The sequence below is a fragment of the Thermobia domestica genome, chromosome 15 (genome assembly GCF_964235325.1).
Source record: "Thermobia domestica chromosome 15, izTheDome1.hap1.1, whole genome shotgun sequence".
Lineage (NCBI taxonomy): Eukaryota > Metazoa > Arthropoda > Insecta > Zygentoma > Lepismatidae > Thermobia > Thermobia domestica.
The window spans coordinates 61,025,516-61,049,218 of record NC_137468.1 but is presented as its reverse complement, the minus strand read 5'-3'; the positions used below and the strand labels follow the sequence as shown (position 1 = coordinate 61,049,218).

Below are 23,703 nucleotides of genomic sequence, written 5' to 3'. Positions count from 1 at the left end.
GATATTAACTGCAGGGATACCTATGACGTGTACAGTCACGAACATTAATAAATGGAGGTTGGAGCCATAAGAAATAATTTCTTCAACCTCCATTTATTAATGTTCGTGACTGTACCAATAAAATTGCGTGTTCTCTTAGAAAGAATTTGGATAGTTTTTCTTTGCTTTATGTATCCCAATATTGCAAAATATTTGACGAAATACTTTAAGGGACATTCGTTGTTTGCAGTGTATTACAAGACACTTATTTTTGAACTTAAATATTAAATCTATATTTTAGTAGAATGGACCCCATTCTATGTGTCTTGTAATTCGGGACTTACGAATTTGAGGTAAATTATATAATTGTGAAAAATAATAAAATAATATTTGTTATGAATGAAAATTACAGTAAATTAATAGCCTCTTGAGAAATAGACGTATATAGGCTTAATACATCTGTCAAACGAAAAAAAAAATTAAAAAAGCAGAAATAGATAATAATAAATTCACATAGGAGTACTACACATGTCTTTTTCTAACGATAAGTATAGAATTTAAAATTGTTCACAACAAGTTGGACAACAACAATTGTCGTAAGAAGTACTCACAGTGTCGTACACAATATTTTCAGTGTCGTAAAGAGTATTTAAGAATACAACACTGATTTTCACAAAAGGCATTCTACAAAATTGATTATGAAACACTATAAGATTACCAAAAACTCACTTAATATAGAATAAATTACTGTATTCTAAAGTGTTCTTTACATAAATAGGTGCTGGCTAACTTGTTGTAAATAATCTTAACCTTAGTGATTATTTCTAGAGAAAGACATATGTAGTGGTGTAATGTGAATTTATTGAGTTACTTATCTTTTTTCTTTATTTTATATTTGATCGACAAAGAAAGATGTAGATTTCCGACATATTTCAAGAATAAATATTCAAGGCACAACATAGATAACTGCCCTGTTTATTTACGAAAAGATATGCCAGACAATCTAAGTATTACGTATGGAAATTTTACTTTATTTTATTAAAAAAATGGATTTACTGGACAAATTAAAACGTATTAATTTAACTGCTTTACATAATTGTTTAAGCTTATTTCTTAATAAACAGAACTTGCCTTCCACACCAACTTGGGTATGCTTCTAATAATCTTCTTGAGTAACAATTAAATGGATGAGTGCTAGCTACTTTGCGAAAGAAATAAGTCAATGTACCAGTTGTCAAACTAAAAGATTACAATATTATTAATGTTTTGATCTTTTTCAAGCACTTCAACCAAGTATTTATTTAATTTCCATATCTAGCTGTCTGGTATATTGGACTGATTATGTATTCATACCGGACTGATTATATATTCATACATAAAATACATTCAAAAATATTGAAAGATTGATTTCGCAAGCATTCATTTTGATTTTCAGGTCTAGGTTAATGGTTAACATTGTTGTTTTGCGATCGAAGGTTCCGGTTCAAATCTAATGACCAGCTACTCTTACTGAGGTTTTTATAAAGTTTTCTTCAGTTCAATCAACCCAATGGTGGGATGGTACCGTTAAATATAAACCATAGTCGACTTCTTTCCACTTCCATTCTCATTATTAGTGTTATAATCGTTGATTAGAAATAATTTTAGAGTAAATTTGGCTCAAAATCTGAAACGAAGGTAAATAAATAATAGGTTTCCGTTTATATTGCAAGGATCCATGTACCCATATTTATTGCAAACCACATGTTTTCACTACAAACACGTGTTTTAATAATTATAAACAAGTGTGGCAGACGACAGAACGAGACTGCACTTCCAGAAAGAAACGAAGAGGATTCGGAAAACTACGAAGAAGGCTGGCTGCCCCTCCAAGAGTCCTCTCTCCAAGAAGATGGCTATAAAAGAGGACGACGGAACCAAGAAGTTTTCAGTAGCAGTACTGGTCACTAATCTGCAATACCCTTCTCCCGAGGTCGCCATGGGCTACGGAGATTTCCTTTAATATCATACTCCCGAAGCTGCTATGAGCTACGGAGTATAATCCACTAAGACCGTCTCCCGAGACTACTATTAGCAACGGAGATATCCTTTAACATCATACTCCCAAGGTTGCTATGAGCTACGGAGTATAAACGATCCCGTCTGAGGCCGCTCTGGACTAAGACAAATATCCTTTATTTCCCGAGGCCATATCGTGTTCCGAGGGACTTCGATTTTATGACATTTTATAATAAAAGGGTGAAGGGTTAAATTCCCGAGTACATGATTTAGATTCTACCTACAGAACATTGCAATATTATAATGTTTGATGAAATAGATTTGTTGACCAATAATTTAGTTCAAACTAGGAAAGAAATATTACTCACAAAGTAAGCAGTTCCAAAGATACAACTTCCTTATTAAACAATGGTCATAAATAGTTTTTAATATTATAACTTAATACCACTTACACGAAATGCAATCATACCTGCGGAAGTTTCATAATGAAGTCGTGTGCATTAGCTTCTTTCGCAGCAGCTTCTATTTCTTCTTGTGTTACACCATCTTTTCCAAATCTAATGTTCTCTGCTATAGTAGCATTGAATAGTACTGGCTCCTGTCCGACAACTCCAATCTGACTCCTCAGCCAGGGTACATTAAATTTCCTAATGTCAACACCATCAAGAGTAACCTAGAATACGAAGCAAAAATCACAGTTGAGCAACAATGAAACTTTAGACATTATTTAATTTTATTGTTATATTATATAAGTGAAATTAAATTCATATTTCCAAAATAGACCAAAATATGCTAAACCATTGGTGATTTCCATGTCAATATTTATAATATACCTATCTTTATCTTAAAAGGCATAGAAAGACAAAACTACTCTATTATAGTTTTGAAGAAAAAAACAAGAGGTAAAGAGCTAAATTGACAGAGGGCGTGATTGTGAACGGGAATGCTTGTTTTGTATGTGTGTTTTTCTCTTTTATGTCAGAATTTTTACTAGTGTTTCATAGTTCTTTACTTCTTATATCTAAACAAATGTCTACATAAATACAATTAATTAAGATAATACTTAAGTTCATTGTGAATAGTGGGAATCATAAATAATTCTTTGAAACAACATGACTACAAAAACAATTAAAGATCTCTTCTCTTTACAATTATAATTAAATAATTCATTACTTAAGATCAATTCAATTAAAGTTTATACTATTCAAACTGTGTTAATGTTTCAAACAATGCAACAATTGGTTCATGCCAACACTTAATATAATATATTAAAGAAAAATGACAAATTACATTCCAGAACTACTATTCGTATGCAAAATATCTGATGCAAATGGCGATGGTCTTCATCTTATAAACCATACAAAGTAATATTATAAAATATAAAACGAACTTGAGTTATTGCTATTATAGCCATTTGGACAATTCATCAAAATGTTATTTTTACTGTAGCTATGGAAACAGTAATTTAATTATTTATATGATAATAATGTATGTATAAAACAATTTCACATTTGTAGCACACTAGAACATAATGTCTGGTGCACGTTCTAAACACCAATAAAGGTGATAAGTAAGTAAGTAAGTAAGTATAGTTTGAAAATATTATATATAGTTAGAAAGCAATAAGCAATAAAAGAGAATCTAATTTGAATATACGTTAGATAAGATAACTATTGAGTTTGAGACGTTTAAAAATTGTATTAAATAATACATTATTTTCCTATAATCAAAGTTTGTGATTTGGACCGAAATCTTTAAATTGATAATAGTAATCTAGTGAATTATCAAACTTTTATTTATGTAACTTAAAAGTTATTGATAGGAAATAGTACCAGTACTTACAGAATTATAGAATTCCATATGTCTTTCGACATACAAAATGTAAAACAAGTGAAATATATACAATAAAGGAGTCTTAGTTAGAGAACATAAAAGTAAAAATATAAAGTGTCTATGAAGTTGTGTATAATTTGTCAAACGAAGTATGTTTCTTCCCTAATAAACATCTGTTGCTCTTGGGTCATAGAAAGGAAGGAAGAAAATGTAATAGGATTAGATAACTAGACGCCGAACAAAACATTTAAGTTGAAGGACAAAATTAACAAGCTGTTACCCGCCTCAACTGGTATCTACCCTCTTCTCATTTAGGAACGACAATATTTTGACAATCGAAACGTCAAGTATTAGTATTTTTGTCAAGCCATATAGCTATTTTTTATTATTATAATAATATAGTTCCAGAAATAATACTTAAGCTTAGTTTAACGTCAAACGGTTATATTTTGTAGGCTAAAAGAGTCAGATGATGAACGTAAGTAATTGATGAAATTATTATAATGGGAGGAAACGGCAGAACCATGAGCAAACCCACATACATAGTACTGTCAACGTAATTTTAAATGATTTAGAACAATCAATCCCAGAGGGCAGATGCATGAAGCAGGAGTACAGCTTTACAACTTGAGAAGAGTAGAGAGAAATATAAAGAGGAAAGGAGGGGAGGAAATGAGATAAGAGAACGGAAGAAGCAAGTATTGACTGCGTATATGTAGTCAATGATCCACGAGTATTAGGTCTGCAAAACCAATTAATACCGATATTCTTGATAATCTTTTTTTCTTTTTTTCTGTTTTTTCTTTTTTTCTTTTCTTCTTTTTTGTTTTAACTAACGTCGGGTTACCTGCCTGTTCCTTTCTCTACCTGTGTACTTTACTGAAAAATAAACTGTAACCTTACACAAGATTCAGTTGGAAATGATTGATCTAGAATCAAACTAAAAACAAATTCATACCACAAAAGACAGCTCTACTATTGAGCTATCAGAATCAGATCTTTCCTTCAATTCATGCTCTAGAATTTATTCTTCCTATGTATACGCCAGTCATGTAACGTGGGTTCCTGTAATCATAGCATGGCACGTTTTCACGTTGTGAAACGAAGAGAAAGTCTCTTGAAATAGAGGATAGCTGCGAATATACTGAATAAGTAGTTACGGAAAGACGAACAAGAGGTGGTCTTCCAGCTTGGAGGTTTGGGGTGAGACTAACAACCTTATCCTGCAGAAAAGACACTCGTTCACAAACATTTATAGAAACTTCAGACCAGGACTGATAACTTGGCACGATCTTAGCAAAATAAAAAGGATATAAGATTTCGTGGAATATAATAAAGATTATAAGATTTACATGGAATATAATAAATCTATGCGGCAGGTGAATTAAAATCCGTAACAAGTAAGTTAGAGAAATATAGGATTTACTTGATAGGAATTCAGGAAGTTAGGTGGAAAAGAAAGATAGCGGTGTAAACCGGAAATTTTACCTTTGAAAAAAATGGGGAAAAAATAAAAATTACCAACAGGATCAGGGTTTCTCGTTCACAAACGAATAACATTAGCAATTAAAAGTGCTGAATTTGTTAATCATTGACTTTTTCTTACAACTCTACATGGTCAGTGGCGCGATATTATTGCTTCAAAACTTCACATTTCGTTGACATCAGGCGGGAAACTTCAAATTTTTTTAAAACAAAGAAACGTGATTTTTGAAAGCTAAAATTATTGAACTTGAAGATAATAGCAGAAAAGAAAAGTACAAAGAATATGTATAACGACATCAACGAATTTAAAAAGGCAATTAACCTTGCATGTATTGCACAATTCTCACTGATACAAATAGTATTTTGAATAGATGGAAAGATTTCATTGACAAATTACTCAAGTCGCAGTCAAAAAATAATATACGTGGAGAAAGTAAAATACATACAGCAGAACCGTGTATTCCAGATGCTAACCGAACAGAAATAGAAATCGCTATAAAGAAATTAACGAAACACAAATCTCCGGGTAGAGACGAAATTCCTTCTTAGTTAATTTTAGCTGGAGGGAAAATTGTGGAACGGGATACACAAACTCATTCTCTTCATCTAGAACAAGGAAAACTTGTCATAAGAGTGGAAAAAATCAATCACTGTTCCAATTCACAAAAAAGGAGATAAAAGTGATTGTAACTATACAGACATTTCTCTTTTGTCAACATCCTATAAAATCAACATCATCATCCTTTTGCCAACATCAACATTATGTTAGCAAGATTGACCCCAGACGCAGATGAAATTATAGAAGATTATAAACAGCGCAAATTTAGGCGAAATGGATCAACTATCGACCATATATGTATCATTCGTCAAATATTCAAAAAGAAATGAATTATTAATTCAATTAAACTCGACAATGGCAAGGAATATGTTAAATAGTAACGAAATAATATTTCAATATAGCTACTAATTAGGAGAACAATAGAGAGATCTTAATCAATGCTTAATCGAGAGATAAATACCTCAGTGTTGATCATAAATGTGATTTACTTACTGAACCTTGAAGTGGATCGTACAGTCTTTGAATAAGTTGTATACATGTTGATTTTCCACAACCAGAACTCCCAACTAAAGCCACAGTTTGTCCCTTTTCAATTGAACAATTAAGTCCTTGAAGTATCTAAAATTACAATATAAAGTTTATCAAAATAGTTTTCTAACTTTTAATTTTAAATCAAAAGTGGGAAAGAAAATAATATTTTTAGTAGTAAAATAACCTTTTCAGGTCAACAAGGTTGAGAAAGTCCACTTACGATATTTATTTTTATGTTATTCATTGTTAATTCCATATATAAGAGGAACATTGAATCTGAATTATAAATTTCGAGTAAGCATTGAAATCACATGTAGATATAATAATGTTAATATTCAAAAATCTGTACCCTTAATTGTGGTCAGGATTGATTCTACATCTTCTCTATCTTTCTGAGCTCCCTCTTGGCTAAGCAGTTAGCGTACGCGCCTTTGGGGCGGGAAAGATGGGCTCAATTCCCGAAGGGAGCGCATGTAATTCAGATACCACGTTAAAACTGTAGGTCCACGTCTCATATAGCCTCGCTACTGAAGGGAACACTAAACTCAGTCAAATCAAACCAAAATTCTTTATCTTTCTTTGTAATGAATGTTAAATCTATAAAGCGATATTCTAATTTCAAGCACATAAAAAGGTAATATCAATGACAGTGAAATATCTTCTCAATCGGAAGTATTTTTAAGATAAAGTGAAAAGTCTTGTAGAATATGTGTGTGAAAGAACTCTCTTTTAGAAAACAAAAAAAAGATCTCCATACGCTTAAATTAACAAAATAGTATTAAAAATTCCACTTTGACATGAGTAATACTGACCAATCCCAAACGAACTACTAGTGTCATGATTCTTAATGAGTTGGTAATAATTCCCCGATCCTCGTTCTCGTCAGTTGCAAAATCATCCTTGTTTTTATAAAAGAAGATAGGAAGTCACTCTTCTGTGACAGTAATTTAAGTCTAGCATAAATACTTTTGGTTGACTTGCACCACATTCGCAACTTTAAAAAAAGTTCAATCATTTCTTATAGTACCTAAAATTCATTTTAATATACTCTGTAAGCTTGACAAATTGTAAACTTTGAAGATTACAATTGTCAATTTTCAGATAAAAGTGGAATTTGATCTTCTTTTATTAAGTCATTCAATTGTTGAATATCTGTACAAGTACCTTTACATCCGGTCTGGAAGGATAATTAAAGTGTACGTCTTGAAATGCAATGGAGCCAACAACAGTTGAAAGTTTGTCCCCTTCTCTGGATAATGTATCTATTAATGGAATTCGATCGATAACAGAATATATGTTTGTAGCAGAACTTTTAGCAGCGACGACAGCCTCAAGATAAGGTGAAGCTTGACCAATATGTAATGCGCCTGTAAGAACTCCGTAGAATACCTGTAAGAATAACGATCATAATAATTTCTTAAGGATTTATATTTACACATCTTAACGTTACAGGAGGTAAAGAAAACATAAGTGTTTTGCATTTTTAAACTAAGTAAACAATAGTATCCAGTGAACAATAGCATTCATGAGCAAAATAATCTCTTTCTATATCGTCGTTATCATCATCATCATCATGATTAGGCCAATTGCATGTAATACTAGCTGAAATGTGTGTCTCTCATAAGGAAAGGATAGGCTTGTGGAAACTAGTTAAACCCATTCCCTCTTAGGATATGCATGGAGAATGAATCTGGACTTAAACGGCATCTGGAGTGTCACTATTCTTCTCGGAAATCCAGAAAATTATGGATCGGACACTAATATAGATCGTTTTCGATTATTTTTACATGTCAATCCTTTCCCACACCCATCTTACTTTTCATGTCGATAGGGTCGAATTGGACTTAAACGGCATTGGAAGTACCACTATCCATCTCAGTCATTCCGAGAACTAAGGATTGGATACTAATGTTGGTCCTTTTCGGTTATATTTTTACCTTACTCACTTCTTCTCCCTTGCCGAAAATGTGCTAAAAATCTAAGTTAGGTCATGGTCCATTTACGTTCTAAAAATGATCAAAATTAGTGCATCTAGGAGAAGTCAGTTAGCCAACATGATTACATTTGTTTTAATTTATATAGAATAAAATATTATTTTTAATTTTCAACCGAACTTTCGTAATGTCTCTTTAATATAGTTTAGAAAGGATTCAAAAGAATGCTGGATTAAAAAGGCAGTTATATGTCATCATATCACTCTACGTTTTGTCTTGTATTTAATTTCGTTTTCAAATTGCTGTGAGCTCTGATGATGAGACATCAGACTTGTAAGCTAACTTACGTTGGGCAGTAAACAGTGTATGATTAAGCAAATAAGCTATTGTTGAGATTTCGAAAGTAGAGAGTTTGTACAAATAGATGTATTGCGTGTAGTGTGACTAATTAGGTTTTAGCTTGAAGATTTAGTATATTTGATATATCTACAACATTTAGTGAAGTTGTGGATGGTGTGTTCACTATTTGTGGAGAATTGATGGTTGAGATTGAACCTTAACGTGGAAATAAAGAAATAGTTGGAGATAGTTACAAGTCTATATATTTTTTTATTTACTTATTCTAAGATATAAATAAGATATAAATTCTGTTGTATATAAATATTAAGGTCACGATTACTGTCCGACATCTGGAAATATAATTCACTTCTACTTGTCTGAACTATTTATAGACTTTTAGTTACATAATTTGGCAAACACAAAACAGAGCAAACAATATTTTATTTATTACTTTCTGTGATTCTGCTCATGATTATCATATAATTGTCTTTATTTTGGTTCTCTTAAGTAGCCTCTATTGGCAACTGTTTATGGATACAATCTATTACGTTGGTAATTTGATTGGTAATATTTTAATATGCAGTGCACATAAATACTTATATTGTCCTTGCACTAAATAGCCACTGTATAGACAAATATTAGAATAAGAGGGAAAAACTAAACTCCTGATGCAACAGCACTTAGGGACCAGACGGTTCGTGATACTTATCTCTTTAGAGTATGAGTTCCCTAGCCGTCAATGCTGACTTTCTAGACCAAAGTTCACTACTTCCTTCTTTCAATTCTTTCAATTAGCTTCCCAGTTGTTCTCTATAGCACCGAGTGGACGCCGCAATACCAACACTATCTGGTAAGCACAAACTATAAGTCATCTTTCCTCTCACTGGATCCGACATTGCTTGACTTCGGCGATATATATCATAAGGTTAATGTAAGTCCTAGTTTCAAACAATTCCGTTGTAAACTATATTCCGTGAAAAAATACTCCGAAGAGCTGAGAATTAAAGAGATTAGTCTAGAATTTTAAATAGAGGAATTGTGATCAGCATATAACCATTGTTTATTGTTTCCTTGACCCGAATGCATTACTTGTTCTTTCCAGATATTATAATTCCTCAGACTTTCCTCACGGTGTTGGCCCATGACATCTGTTTTTTCTGTCATCCATCCAAATACTAACAAAACTCAACACTGCTTGACTTCAACTTGACTTATGAGAACAAGTAGACGAGTGCAACTCGAGTTTTAGCCTGAATAACTTATTAATTCTTAAAATAGTAATTACATGAAATTTTGATGTACCAACTAATTAATAGCACAAATAATTTCATTTAAATTCTTCTAAGTTAGTGATCAGTTTCTTCTGTGTTATTCCAACACTGTTCCTGATTATTAGTGTATTGTAAACATTTTAAAGTTCTTTTATGCATCAGCATTATTGATAAGATAAAAATATGACAAAATGTGTAATACAGTAAACCTACCATTTAACGGCCTATTTGGATCGAAAAGGTGTTCGTAAAATCCGAAGTCCATTAAAAGCGAATTGTCTTATGAACAATATTTAAAATAGTATATTATACTTGAAATTGTGCTATATGAGATAAGTATAAAATGTTTAATGTACACATAATATTAATAACAAACAATTCCATATAACTCTGTATTTGAAAGGTGAAATCAAGCCCCAAGCTTCAATTCCTTTCCAGTTAAACTTTGTTTCTTAATAACCCAATATCTTAACTATCTTAAATTTTCATAAATAACCCTAAGGTCCTACTCGAACAAGCAGTAGTAGTAGCACTGATGTTCTGTGTGTGGACCACTGTCATATTACAACTGCAACCATTGCGCGTCTTTTCAATATCTGGTGGAAGCTTTTGCGTCAATGGTTTCTTTCTCCCAACCACATTTTCTATATTAGTCAGATTTTTCCCGTTAAATCCCAAGTACGTTGATTGAAGGTCCGTTAAATCGATGGTTTACTGTATTTTAAATTTATATTAAAAATATCTCTCATTTCAGAATATGGAACAAAATACATTTTCATGTTTGGTTTTTAATACACTTTTTTTTTTTTTGGCTAATTACGTTATACATACAATAGCTAAAACTGCTGGTGTATATTCTGGATTCGGTTCATCACGTTGTTCGACAATCAACGTAATTCCATACCAAAATCCTAAAGCGTAGCTGCAGTAAGTTAAAAACCACATTAATCCTCCTCCTATTCCTGTCATTAAACCTCGTTTTATGCCAGTTCGTCTTGCCTCTTCTAGATTATTCCTGTACCTAAAAATATATTAAAGTAAAAGATATATAATTAAATGTCAATTATTTTGAAATTTGTGAAATTTTATTGAGATCATAAACTAATATTTCATTTAACATAATTTCTTATTTATATTTATTCTATATATAAGGAAAACTAATATTTTTTACACGTATCTCTCACTTTCTGTTACAGGTTTACGCTAACCGCAACAGTGAACATGTGTTACTTGAGAGAATTAAGCTAAAATTACATTTAAAAGTTTTATTCAGAAGGCTAAATAATATACATGTGAAATGGATAAATAATATATATTAGATAGTCATTTTAGATATCTCTTTGGAGATTCATGTAGGCCCGATAGGTGTAGGTATAGTTTAGATCCAACATTAAACGGTATCTTATAGTTTCAGTCTGAAAATGCGGGTCAAAATAAAAAAAAAATTAAAAAAAAAAAAACAATATTATTAGCTTTACACTATAGTGCTGGTTGCCAGAAGCTCACTTGTTAATACGTGGATAGAACATCAACTCTAAACTCTAATATTTCTGATCCATAATAGCTACTTATTCATTCAAATAACTTCTCATTTATTCTCACGCTACCAAATGAAGGCCGATAGCAATAAAACTAACAATAGTAATTGTTATTGTCAAAAACAAATACAGAACTTCTAAAAAATGTATTGCATACTTGGTTATTTCGTTGAGAATATTATTTGTAATACTCTTCATAAGAAGAAAGTTTTCAAAACTTTAGTTAATAATGCGAAATTATTTACAAAATAAATATTGCAGACATACCCTAATAAATAATAATGAATATACATTAAAGCATACTTATTTTGCTGTTCTGAGAAATTCTTAAAATGGGTAAATGCAGATAAACAGAAATGTTTCAAGATCTTTTCACAAACAACAAGGAGACAGTTTATTAAATACAATAATTTCTGTATAATTTCTATCCAAGAAGATTTATTCCTAATTTGCATCATACTGTATAGCCTTGGTATGTAAATAGTGTTAAGTTGTCAATATATATTACAACAAAAAAATACGATTCAGTAAAAAAATGACTATGCTGGTCATTATTATATTTGTAGTAAAAAGAAATTCAGAAAAGTTACTTATATTTGTATTTCCATAAAAATTATGGCTAAACATTAAATCCAATACTTGTATGAAATCTGAAAAATTAGAATATTTCTTATTATGAAGATTTTTAATCTGTTTTATATAAGAAGCAAAAGTGTTTTTATTTACCTAAACATTCTTAAATACAATGTTATTAGAAGCATTTATTCGAATGCTTAGGTTTTTTCTTAAATATTGCCAAGATTTGTAATAAAATATCAAGTAAACATTAAGGAGATCAATTTAAACCTTTCTACTTACAACAAAAAGTTGAGAAATGAATTTTTCAATATTTTCAACGAATAATAAGCCTACTTTAATTGTCTACTGACCTTTCAACTTCTTTTTCCTGCCCTCCGAAAGCCACGACAGTTCTTATAGCACTTAACACTTCTTCAGCAATTGATCCAGATTTAGCATACGCTTGCAACTCTTTTCCTGTCAAAGACGTTTGAACCTAAGTAAAAAGGATTAAAGAAATTAAAATTACAATAAATCTAAAGCAAAGTTAAATAAATTTAATAAATAATCTATTCAACCAAAGTAAAATATAATGTACATCTAATTCAAAAAGTAATAGAAATATCCAAACAAAGTAAAGATGGTGACATAACATTAAGAAAATTTGAAAATAGTACAATTTCCAAATGATGTAAGGAAAGATCCAAAATAAATACAGATGTATATAGAAATGAAATATAGGATAACGAACACATCGTCCTAGTAAATTTGATTTAATATTGCACAATAATGTAAACAATATGCTGTAAAATTAAATATACCGTGTTTCAAACAGAATGACCTGATTTTGAACGGTAATAATTACGGAACTTGATACGTGCCGGCAAGGAAATGAATGTTATTTGAATGGACGTGGCCTAGAGTTTCAGAAAATCGCCGTCCGATGTCAGTTAGTGTGTCTTCTTAGTTTGCAGTCAGTCAGAAATAAGATGGCGTTCACTCAAAAGAAGGCGTTTTGTGTTGCAGTTGGCAAAGACTGAGTCAGTCATTTCGGTCCAGCATGCTTTTCGGCGGCATTTTGGCATTGATCTATCTGCACCCAAAAACATTCGTCATTGGTATCGTCAATTTCAAGAGACCGAAAAGTCCAGGTCAGCCTCGCTGACCTAACTTTATGATTTTAGCTAGATGTTGTTCGTACACATATCGCTGTTGGTGGACACATAGAGCATAGCTAAAACTTGAAGATTTTGTGAGTATTTTGCAATTTATTCCATTTTTGTAGTATGTTTTTATCAATACATGTGGACTTTTAAAATCAGGTCATTTTCTTGAAACACTCTGTATATTACAGTATATAATAGATTATAAAATATAACTCGTAAGTTTACTAAAGGTTTCTTCACATTTCATTTCGAAGCATTATGTGTTTCTAAAATATAAATTAAACGAAATAAAAGAAAAGAAACAGTAATTATTCAATTATTATATTAAATCTTTAATAAAACTGTACGCTTTTCATATAATTACTCCAGTTATACATAATCTTGTGTTTTAATTATAAATTTTGTGTCGTTTTCAGTTTCTTCATAGCTCATTCTTTACAAGTATGCCTGCATGCTTTTTTAAAGTATAAAAGTCAATCAATTTAAATATCCAAATGTTAATATTTATACTTGTAGCAGCTATGATTTCACAAAGTATGATATAAGGTAAATAGAGAGCGAATGATCTGAATGTATGTGCTTACCTTAAAAACAATTGCAGTTGAGATAATAAGCAAAGGAGTCATACATAATATAACTAGTGTTAGTTTCCATCCGTATAAAAAAGCAATACTTGTATGTGCTATAGATGAACTAACAAGGTAGAAGAGTATCCCTAGCTTCTCTCCAATACCATCTTTTAATTTATGAAGATCCCTATAAAAGATAAATTTGTTTACTACAGAGAGATATTTGTTATTATCCATTCCAATTAACACATTTTTAAAGACTATTATGATTTTTTTTCTATTTATACTTAAAATGGAATAATATATGTGTTTAATAATATTGATCGTTTAATAATTAAAATTGTTTTGCTATTTCATCCATTTGATATATAGTTTCAAGTATTTTGAAATTAGCCTTTTGAGGAATTGTTTTCTCCATTAGAACTCCCAAAACCAACTGATCTATTCATTTTATGTAAAAATCATATAATACTATATATTCACTAGCTATCAAATGTTTTTGATTTAATTTAACGATCTGCATACCTAATAATGGTTCTCATTATTAAACTTATCTATCATTATTAAACTAGCTACGTTATTGATTTATTTCTATCGAATTAAATAAAATTCATTGTCAAAATTTTGTTTTGTAACACAATATCAAGTAGAAAATTATAAAAGTCAGTTTGGTTATTTGCAAATTATTCATTTCTATATTCCTGATAGTCCAGTAGTTTGAATTTTAGTTTCTAGATATTTGCGAAAATAAACTTGATATTAGCTATCAGGAACGTGGAGGTAAGTTTAATTTTTAAAAAGTCTTTAGACATTTACACGTATGTTTGTTTACTGCTTCACATTGTTTCCAAGACGGAAAAGGCTCATTAACCCTTTATTGTTGTTCTGGTTCTGTTCAATTCCAGTTACTGTCAAAAAGTACGTCACTATTGGTGTCCCCAGACCAATATCTAAAGCAAAAACTCTAGCCTGACATGTTCTCTGATGTGTGTCTCAATACTGAATACAATCCAAACAATGAATTAAACAAGGTACAGCTGTGCAATGCTTGCCGTTTAGAAAACAATACTTTTCAAATTGCATGTCTGCAACATTATTTATCTCTGAGTTCCATTTACAAAAATGCAAAATGTACTCGATGATTACGTACTTCCTTTTAAATCTTTTCTACAACAATGTAAACTTCGAGGTATTCACAAGTAAAGCATGAACGCTCATATTGTGCTTAGAGGAATTAAGAGAAAATTCTTAATTGAAGTGTAAATATATAATATATATATTTAATTTAAGCATAGCACTCTCGAGAAGTCAAAGGATATCCTGATTTAATCAATGAAACATATCCTCGTGAGATGTCACTCGGGAGTCTTCTATACGTCCTGATGATTCCGGGATGATTTCCAAGTTTTTAGGTCTTCTTTAGGACTCCTGTTTTTCATTTGTACTATGTAGGATTTCTATAACAACTAGAATCAATGATGAAGTTCTTACTATTGTTGAACTTTAACAACTTTTTGGAACATTCATATTAATATGGACCTGAACTTTTCGTTTAAACGATAAGTTAAAAATACAAATACGAAAATTAAGTCTTAGAAATAAATCTAGAAACATTAAAGGAGTAGCTTTTGCTGTATATTAATCACGAAATAATGCGAATATGGGCAATTTATTAGAATAACACACACTTTTATCTGATACTCGAATAAAGTCGCGATATATTATTGTTCTGTGAAAAATCTAGTGTTGCAAGAGCTGGCATGCTACTACTCACTTTTTTTTCCAGCAAGCTTAGAAACTTCAAACGTGGGTTCCAGATAGTGACAAAAGGATGCTTCTCAGATTTCAACAAATGTAGTTTGTTCAATGCAAGTGTTCATGACAAAGATGAGCTTATTGACACTTTTAACAATAGCTACGTTGCTACTGTAGGAACTGGATATTCTTATGGAAACAGACTCTTATAAAGAAATTTTTCAACAATTGCATGATATATGTTCAATTCCCAGTCCATTTTGCAAAGCAATTCAACGCCAGAAATGCTAGATCAACTGAAAAATTGAAGGGGAGTGGATTGAATCCCACCTCAAGAACTAGTAAAAGCCTACATTTCTCTAAAAGTCACTGTAAGGATATTGAATTCTCGAGACTTCACATTATAAAATAATCTTAACTACTTTTCTACTTAATCTATATGTATGAATATGCTAATCAGATATTATATTCCCAATGAAGGATACTATTCCATGAAGTTCTAATTCTAATGAGATTAATATGGACTGAGATATGAATAGCACATCTTTCTTCTAGTATCCACATTTATATTTAATCATTTACAGTTAGTAATGCCACATTTATGTCATAAGAGGTTTTTACCTTCTATTTGGTTATAAAAAATGTATTGTATATCTCAGATACAAGTAAACTAATTGTAGTGAATCATAATATGTGACATACAAGATTACAATACGCGTCATGGTTTTAAAAGCAATTTTCAAGTAGCGAAAGTTATCTTACTCTGTTAATCGGCTGGCAAAATCTCCTGTTTGATGTGTATCATACCAACCAATATCCTGTCTTAGTATTGATTTAAAGAATAAACTCCTTATTTGCAAAATCTTGAAAAAAGAAATTAAAAATCACATTAAATGCAAAATATTTCTTGCACAAAAATATACCTTTGATTGTTATACAAATATGTTTAAAAACTTATTATTATTTCTATAGCATTAATTTGACTATCAATTTTAATTAATAGTTTATAATTATAAGTAGTTTTCGTTTTGAATGAATTTCAGTCTCTTATGATACCACAAGAATTTCAACCACAATTACCACAGAATGTCATTATTTAGAATTTTCTCTACGTTATCATATGAAGATACATGATAAGAAATTAAATTAAAGCAGAAAATACTTGAGTGTTAACTTGTCTCGAGGACTTTTATAATTTAAATAGTATATTGAAAATAATTTATAGTATATAGCATTACCTGTCTGTCTGCGCAATAGTTTAAACAAGCTACAAAAATGTAATTTTGGATCAACATGATGCAAGAGACATAACCACATACAATTCCAAATGCAGATACTTTGCTCAGAAAATAATCTACACTTATTGCTGGTGGTCTTGGTATACTGAAAAACATTAAACATTCTGTATAGAACATCAAAGTAGAAAACATAGATGAAAACATAAAGACTATTTTATAATATGAAGACAAATAATGCATTGATCGAACACACTTGATTATATGAGTACGTTGTATATGAGAGTATTTAGCTTTTAATAAGAAATTGGTTTGGTTAGAATTACATTTGTACATTTATACATTGAAAAAAAAGTTGAAAGTCAATCAGTCTACCTCTCTATATATAAAACTAATTCAAATTTATTACACTGTGCTTTTTATCAATATGCGTTTTATCCCAGAATTTCTTTTTTTTAATATTTATCATACCAAGCTAAATGAATGAAGTAAATATGTAAACAATCTAAATAAGAAGATTACAAAAATTACTGGCAGTAACTCCAGTATGTTTAAAAAATAATAACTGTTAGCACTATTGGTGTATATATATATATATATATATATATATATATATATATATATATATTACGAGTTGTTGGGGATATTCAGAATCTACGTGCAAACAAAAAACGGAGTTAGAAAGTTTAGATCCTTGATTTCCTTCGTCAACATTTTCTAGAACTATAACGCAATTTTTCTTTTAAAAAATTACTAACATTAGAATCTTTTTTTAATCACCATATTGAATCATCTACCTTCTAAATGAATTCTTCCGATTAAGAAAAGAAATAAATCAAACATGTGAGGAAAAATAATTTCAATCTACCGAGAGAAACATAAAATAAATTCCGTTACAACAAAAGAATTTAAAAACTTCGAAGAGGTCAGAGTCATTGGATCATCTTCATTTTTACAAAGGTATACAGGAATTGAATAATAAACACAATGAATATATAGCATTTAAAATGTTCAAGTCCTAACATATCTGCAGAAAATATAAAAGTTTTATAAGTATTAGGCAGATCACAAAAATCAATAGATCAGAAAGGGCTATTATTACTCTCGCAATCTCGATTTCGAAGAAGTGATATACCCCACTCTGACTTTCAGCCTTTCAGTTATTCAAGTAATCTTGTTGTAGACAAACAGGAGAAGGTATTATATATACTGTACATATACTTTTTTGATTAAATGATTCTGAAATGATAATGACTACATTATCTAAATATTTATGAAATTAACCCTTAGGTTCAGATGGATGGTCCAAGTTACCTTACTGTTGCGGACCAGTTTTAGGCTCAACAGATTTCGTTTCTGTTTGGCTTACAGAGAATTTTAACATTTGTTAATCTTTAAGAAAACAACATAAATAATGTTTTCCTGTAAATAGGCTAATTTAAAACAATTTCTGAAGAACTCGAACCAAAATGTTTTTATTTTGTATTGTTTATTTTGTTATTAGTGATTGAATTTGAGCGTTTCAACATGGCCGACATGCGTAGAAATGTTCGCATGAATAATTTGTCACGGAATCACGGGTTACGAATTTATGTATGAAATCTTTCTCTTCTTCTCTGTAAAACTTTTAAAATTTGAATTGAATGTCGATGTAATTTATATTCAAAAGCAAAGTTTTAGATTTTAAAAAGTCGAACAGAATAATTTTATGAATGTAGTAATTGAGAAATATTCTAAAAGATACTTGAAATGCTAACTTACCCAGTGCAGCCCAGTTTAACCAATTGCTTCGTTTCTAGTCTTGTTTTGAAATCTTAATTCGAATTTTGGTGAATAATCTGTAAATTTAGAAACTAGGATCCTGATGTCTTTGCTGTTAAATTATATCTGTATTCCAAATTACAATGAATGTTTATATCTATGTCATGCTAATGAGTTAATTTTGGAGTTTAGTACAATAATCGTCATAAGACACGAACAGCAATTGAGTACTCTTTCTAAAAATAGTTGTCGTATCTATATGATATGCTTTGGTAGTTGTCTTGGTGAAGTTTTACTATACGGATCCATAGATTGTAAAATGTACAGAAAAATGTGTGGAAGTCTTTAATTTGCGCATTTATGTTGAGAACAGAACCCAACGAACCCCTGCGGGGCTTCTAACCCGTTTCTACTCCTGCTACCCCTTTTCCTACTCCTACTTCTACTACTACTTATACTATGGATCCGTATAGTAAAACTGCACGGCTGTCTTTATGTTTTAAACTAGACATCAAAAACAAACGTAAACGGTATCAAAAGTATTTTAGCTTTGATGGATTAACTGAAACTTGTTAATGTGATAAAAATATTATATGTGATGATGATTAGAAATATACTTATGATAATAAATTATGCTGAATTATGATAAGGAAATAAGAAAATGATATACTACGATTTTAATGAGAGAACAAACATATATTCGACGAATTATAAATGTTAATTAGTTTTGAAGTTTTCCACATATTGCTATACGTGTGGATATAGTCTGTAATCCTAGTAATTACATTGATGTTAGTTTCCTATTTATCATACGCTACTGCTTTTATTTACAAGCACTGATATTTACTAATGAAGTACAGGCTGTCTTGCTTATTGTACTGTGAATTAATCTACTGTCCCTGCTAATAAAACATTCGGACAATAAATGTTACTTTTTAGAGATATCACAATTACAATTGTCACAATTATCACAGTTATCATTGTTACAATTATTATAGTTGTGTTCTTTGGATGTTGTCCGACTTTGTGAGAGTTTCGTATCTTCACTCCGAGCCTATCTTCTGTGAAAAGTCCGGATTTTTCCTTGGGCTTTACTAGTATTTTGTATCTCTGGCAGCCCTAACCCAAAGGTTACTCCTGGGACATAAGCAACTGAAGTTATTAAAATACAAATAATGCTACAATCAGTGCATAATTTGCAAATTCTTTTCTATATTATTATTATTATACAGAACGCATTTGCATTCAAACTTCCCGTTTCCAGTATCTGCCTATCATAGGACGCTATTTCGAAGTGAGTAGTAATCATGCCAATCCAATGACGCGCTGAATATGTCTACTTAGGGATTAGTTTAATCTTGTAATACACGAAGTATCTTTCAATAATAAAAGTAGTATTTAACGTACTTACGTGCCGTTTAAGGGCATCTGTTTTCCACGGTGAAAAGAAACGAACATGTCAGTGAGTTCGCCGTAAGATATAATTAAATATGGCATGCATAATCCTGCCGCTAAAGCTATTATTAAACTTACTATTATAAGGAACCTCTCCCAACAGGTGGTAAATCGAAACTAAAGAGAAGAAAGACAACCATCAATTAATACAATAAATATCCATTTTATACCATACAATTAGACAAAATTCGGTTAATTAGATATTTATTAAATTTTGTTAATGATGGTTCACTAAATGCTATTCTGATAAATTTACTTATGAAATTCACAGCATAACTTGATATTAATTACTTTAATTTTGTTAGTTATAATTTAAAATAAAATATAATACCACACATACCTCTTTGTGCTTATCTTATCTAGTTACATTTATCCCTACTGGCCTTTTATTGATTTTCGGTTACTTAAGATAAATCCTACAAATAGGTCATTACACTAATTAGGGATATTTTCACTTTGCTTATTATTTCTCACTTTATGGACGAAGGGAATGAGAAACCTGGATATGAAATTAAATCTTGTTCTGATGTTCTTTTAGTTTCTTCATAATTCATTACAAAATTCACTATTAACTTTCAATGACTGAGTACTATATTTCGATTTAGATCAGTAATAACTTCCTCTGTTTATATTATTTTCTTTTTGGTGTAGTAATCAGTATCTTATCATAATATTGAGCCACAATTTAATGTTGTTTTTCTTTTTGTTTACATTACTCAATTAATCTGAAAGCAGAGTAGGAACGATGAGAAAATACTGGGTATTTTGTCTGTCCTAGAGAGAAATATTGTTATTATTTCCGATTTCATAACATTGGTGAGTTAGTTTGTTAACTGTTGACACTATCTGATACAAAGTGCTGCCTTTGTGTTGTTCTAATTTCGATGGTCTTCTATAAGTATTTCCTCACAGTCATCTCATAATATTTGTAATATTACAATCTAACAACAATAACCAAATAATAATAACAATTAATCAACCGAACAGATAAGTAGAGATTGATCAGTGTATTAACCCTTTCACGACATACCCGCACAATTGTGCGGGTTGTGCGGATACTACCTGCAATCACTAATAATTATATATTTTTGTGTTGCATTTTTATTTCTTCGGCCGGGGACGGCTCGCTACAATTTTGCTGGTTTCATGAGTCGTACAGATGAATCAATCCCATACGAGAGTACGTATTTCTTTCGTTCGCGGTTGAAGTTTGGTGGGGATTTATAAAGATGTTAAAAAGTTCCCGTACGGAAATGGTTAACAAACATTTTAGAACTCTTATACACTTTAAGCTACTTCGTGTATAAAGAAAACTATATTTGTCTCTTAATATTGAAGCAAGTTTATTTCCTAAATAAACCCAAATATTGCAAGATTTGGACAAATATTATCAAAGTTACAAACTGCATTGTTTTTACTAGTACTGCACTAATAATTAATATTAGTGTTAAACTCACAAGTATACTACATTCTTCAGTACTCTGTTGTATTATATCCAATAGCTTTACTTATTTCTTTCAGTAAGGTTTGATTTACAAATAGACAAGGACCGATTAAAGTATAATACACTGTAACCGTTAGACAGGTTGTAGAATGGAGGTTAATCCAAGCAATTAGCAGCAAGTTTCATTTAGTTAGACACAAAGTCATTGTTGAGGTACTAGGTTGTAAGAAAAAATGAAATTTGTATAGAAGAAATGTATTGACTAATCAACAGGAACAGCTTCTAATATTTATTGTCTAAATTCTTCGTTATGCTGTATGAAAATATGTTAATAATTTCCTATCGCACGTAAAATTATTAAGTAATTAAACAAAACTATTTGTAAATCTGTCAACTACGTAATATACTTACTATTTGGAAAAAAGATGCTAGAGTCGGTTGTTGAGAGTGATTTGATTCCTTTATTTTACATTTTACTGTCTTGTTCGTTTTTAAATCCTGAAATGAACATATCACAAAACAATTATCTTAGTTATAGGAAAAAAATGGAACTAATATTCTCCAATTTAGAAAATTATGTTAGATACTAGTAAAATATAAGAACAAGAGATCAATTTACATAGGAGTAAATACTACAAATAAGACAATTTGGGATTTTAGAGTGATGAAGGGTTCCTTGTTCCATCCCATTAATGTGAATGTGATAGACAACATTCTGTGGTGGGTTTCCTTGCCTTTCTCTCACTTCATCCCACTTTTTTATTCTGTCATCTATTTCCCTCATCCTCCACTATATGCCTCTGGAAGCTTAAGGTAAGTGTTTCTTGACGTTTTACAATGGTATAATATAAATATACTCTAAAGCTTTTATTATTGAAACAAATGGAGTAAATCTACGCGTAATTTGTTTTGAAAAGTTCAATGAACACGTGAAATATAAATATAATATGATCTAATTGTATATACTTCGCCTTTAAAAACTATGTCATTAAAATTTAAAATTTTCATATTTTGGATCTTAAATTTTTATATTTTCTCATGTTTCAAACATACTTCTCTCAATCAATGATAAAGATCTGTGAAGTACCGCGATCTAATGGATAATTTTGCTATCACATATTACGCATAATGGTTAAGCATATACGTATATTACAAATAATATTCTTAGATTTAGACACAACCTAGTTACAATGCAAAATCAGAAACTGTTCTTTAGTTAATGCTAACAAATTGAAATTGTCATAATTCAATATTGCTGACATGTATAGTTGATTATGTTTTCGCCTAAATATGAGACTTCATGATCTTTAGCTTAGCTCAGGAATAATATAATGATCCTGAAATTTACGAAATCATTAGAAATTCTTGAATTGTTTGCTAAAAACCACTTTAATTAAGGAACATAATCTTTAAAGAACAGGATGTTTGGTAATGAGAAGTCCCTTGTTTTCTTGGTTGACTATATTGCAATTGATCATTTTGAAAATTGTATTTTACGAAAAGATTATTTAAATTTTAAACATATTCATATTCTTGCTATGTAGACGATGCTGTCATTTTCAGAACAAACGATTGGCTGCAATCTTCTTTTAGAACTTAAGCAAAATTGATCCAAGATTGAAATCTGCTGAATGGAAAGGATAATTTATTTAATTGTTTACTTCTAGTCTTCTACAGAAAGAAACAATGAATTATTGTCTATAATATAGAGGAATTCACTGCCAGTAATATTTCTATCCGCAAAATCCCGCACAATCAAACCTAATAAAACCCAATTTATGAATTATTAAGTTCTGTAGTACCTACAGATTAGTTCCACTTAAAATAATCTAAATTATAAAAAATGATGCGATTTATTATTCGGAACTAATTATTTAGGCTGAGCCATCGGTCTACTGTACACTATGGGTTGAGATTTTGCTTAATTAAATCCTGTAATTATTTATGTTTCTCTCTTTCTTTAAGTTTTCTTACCAAACAACATGTAATTATACACATATAAACGCTCAAATCTCAATAATATGGTTACAGCCATGGTCATACTTTCATATAATTAAATTGAAACAATTCAATTGTAATTAAATCGTCACAACAGTTTAAATCGTCAAATTATCTGCACTCTAGCGACATCTGTTGGCGTCAAGCAGACAGGTAGCACAGTAGTAACACTTGCTAGCATGATTGTTTACTGTTAAGAATTAGTGTGACACACAGACTGAGAAGTTTCCCTTGTATAATTTGGAAAAAAAAACAGTGAATATGGTCAAGATACTTTCGAAAGAGGGTATTCATT

At 30.5% G+C, this 23,703-nt stretch overlaps 1 protein-coding gene across 1 annotated transcript in view; it reads right to left on the bottom strand.

Annotated features, from left to right (window-relative positions):
- The window catches only part of LOC145671503 (ATP-dependent translocase ABCB1-like), a 63,293-nt gene extending 45,159 nt beyond the window's left edge, over positions 1–18,134 (bottom strand). Inside the window, exons 1-9 of the mRNA XM_081740692.1 lie at positions 18,070–18,134; positions 16,754–16,898; positions 16,278–16,378; positions 13,776–13,947; positions 12,397–12,521; positions 10,761–10,950; positions 7,550–7,774; positions 6,347–6,472; positions 2,447–2,650 (exon numbers count right to left, since the gene is read on the bottom strand). Of these exons, the coding sequence (XP_081596818.1) occupies positions 2,447–2,650; positions 6,347–6,472; positions 7,550–7,774; positions 10,761–10,950; positions 12,397–12,521; positions 13,776–13,947; positions 16,278–16,378; positions 16,754–16,898; positions 18,070–18,134 (1,353 nt within the window). The remainder of the gene's footprint in view (positions 1–2,446; positions 2,651–6,346; positions 6,473–7,549; positions 7,775–10,760; positions 10,951–12,396; positions 12,522–13,775; positions 13,948–16,277; positions 16,379–16,753; positions 16,899–18,069) is intronic.
- Between the last annotated feature and the right edge of the window lie 5,569 nt (positions 18,135–23,703).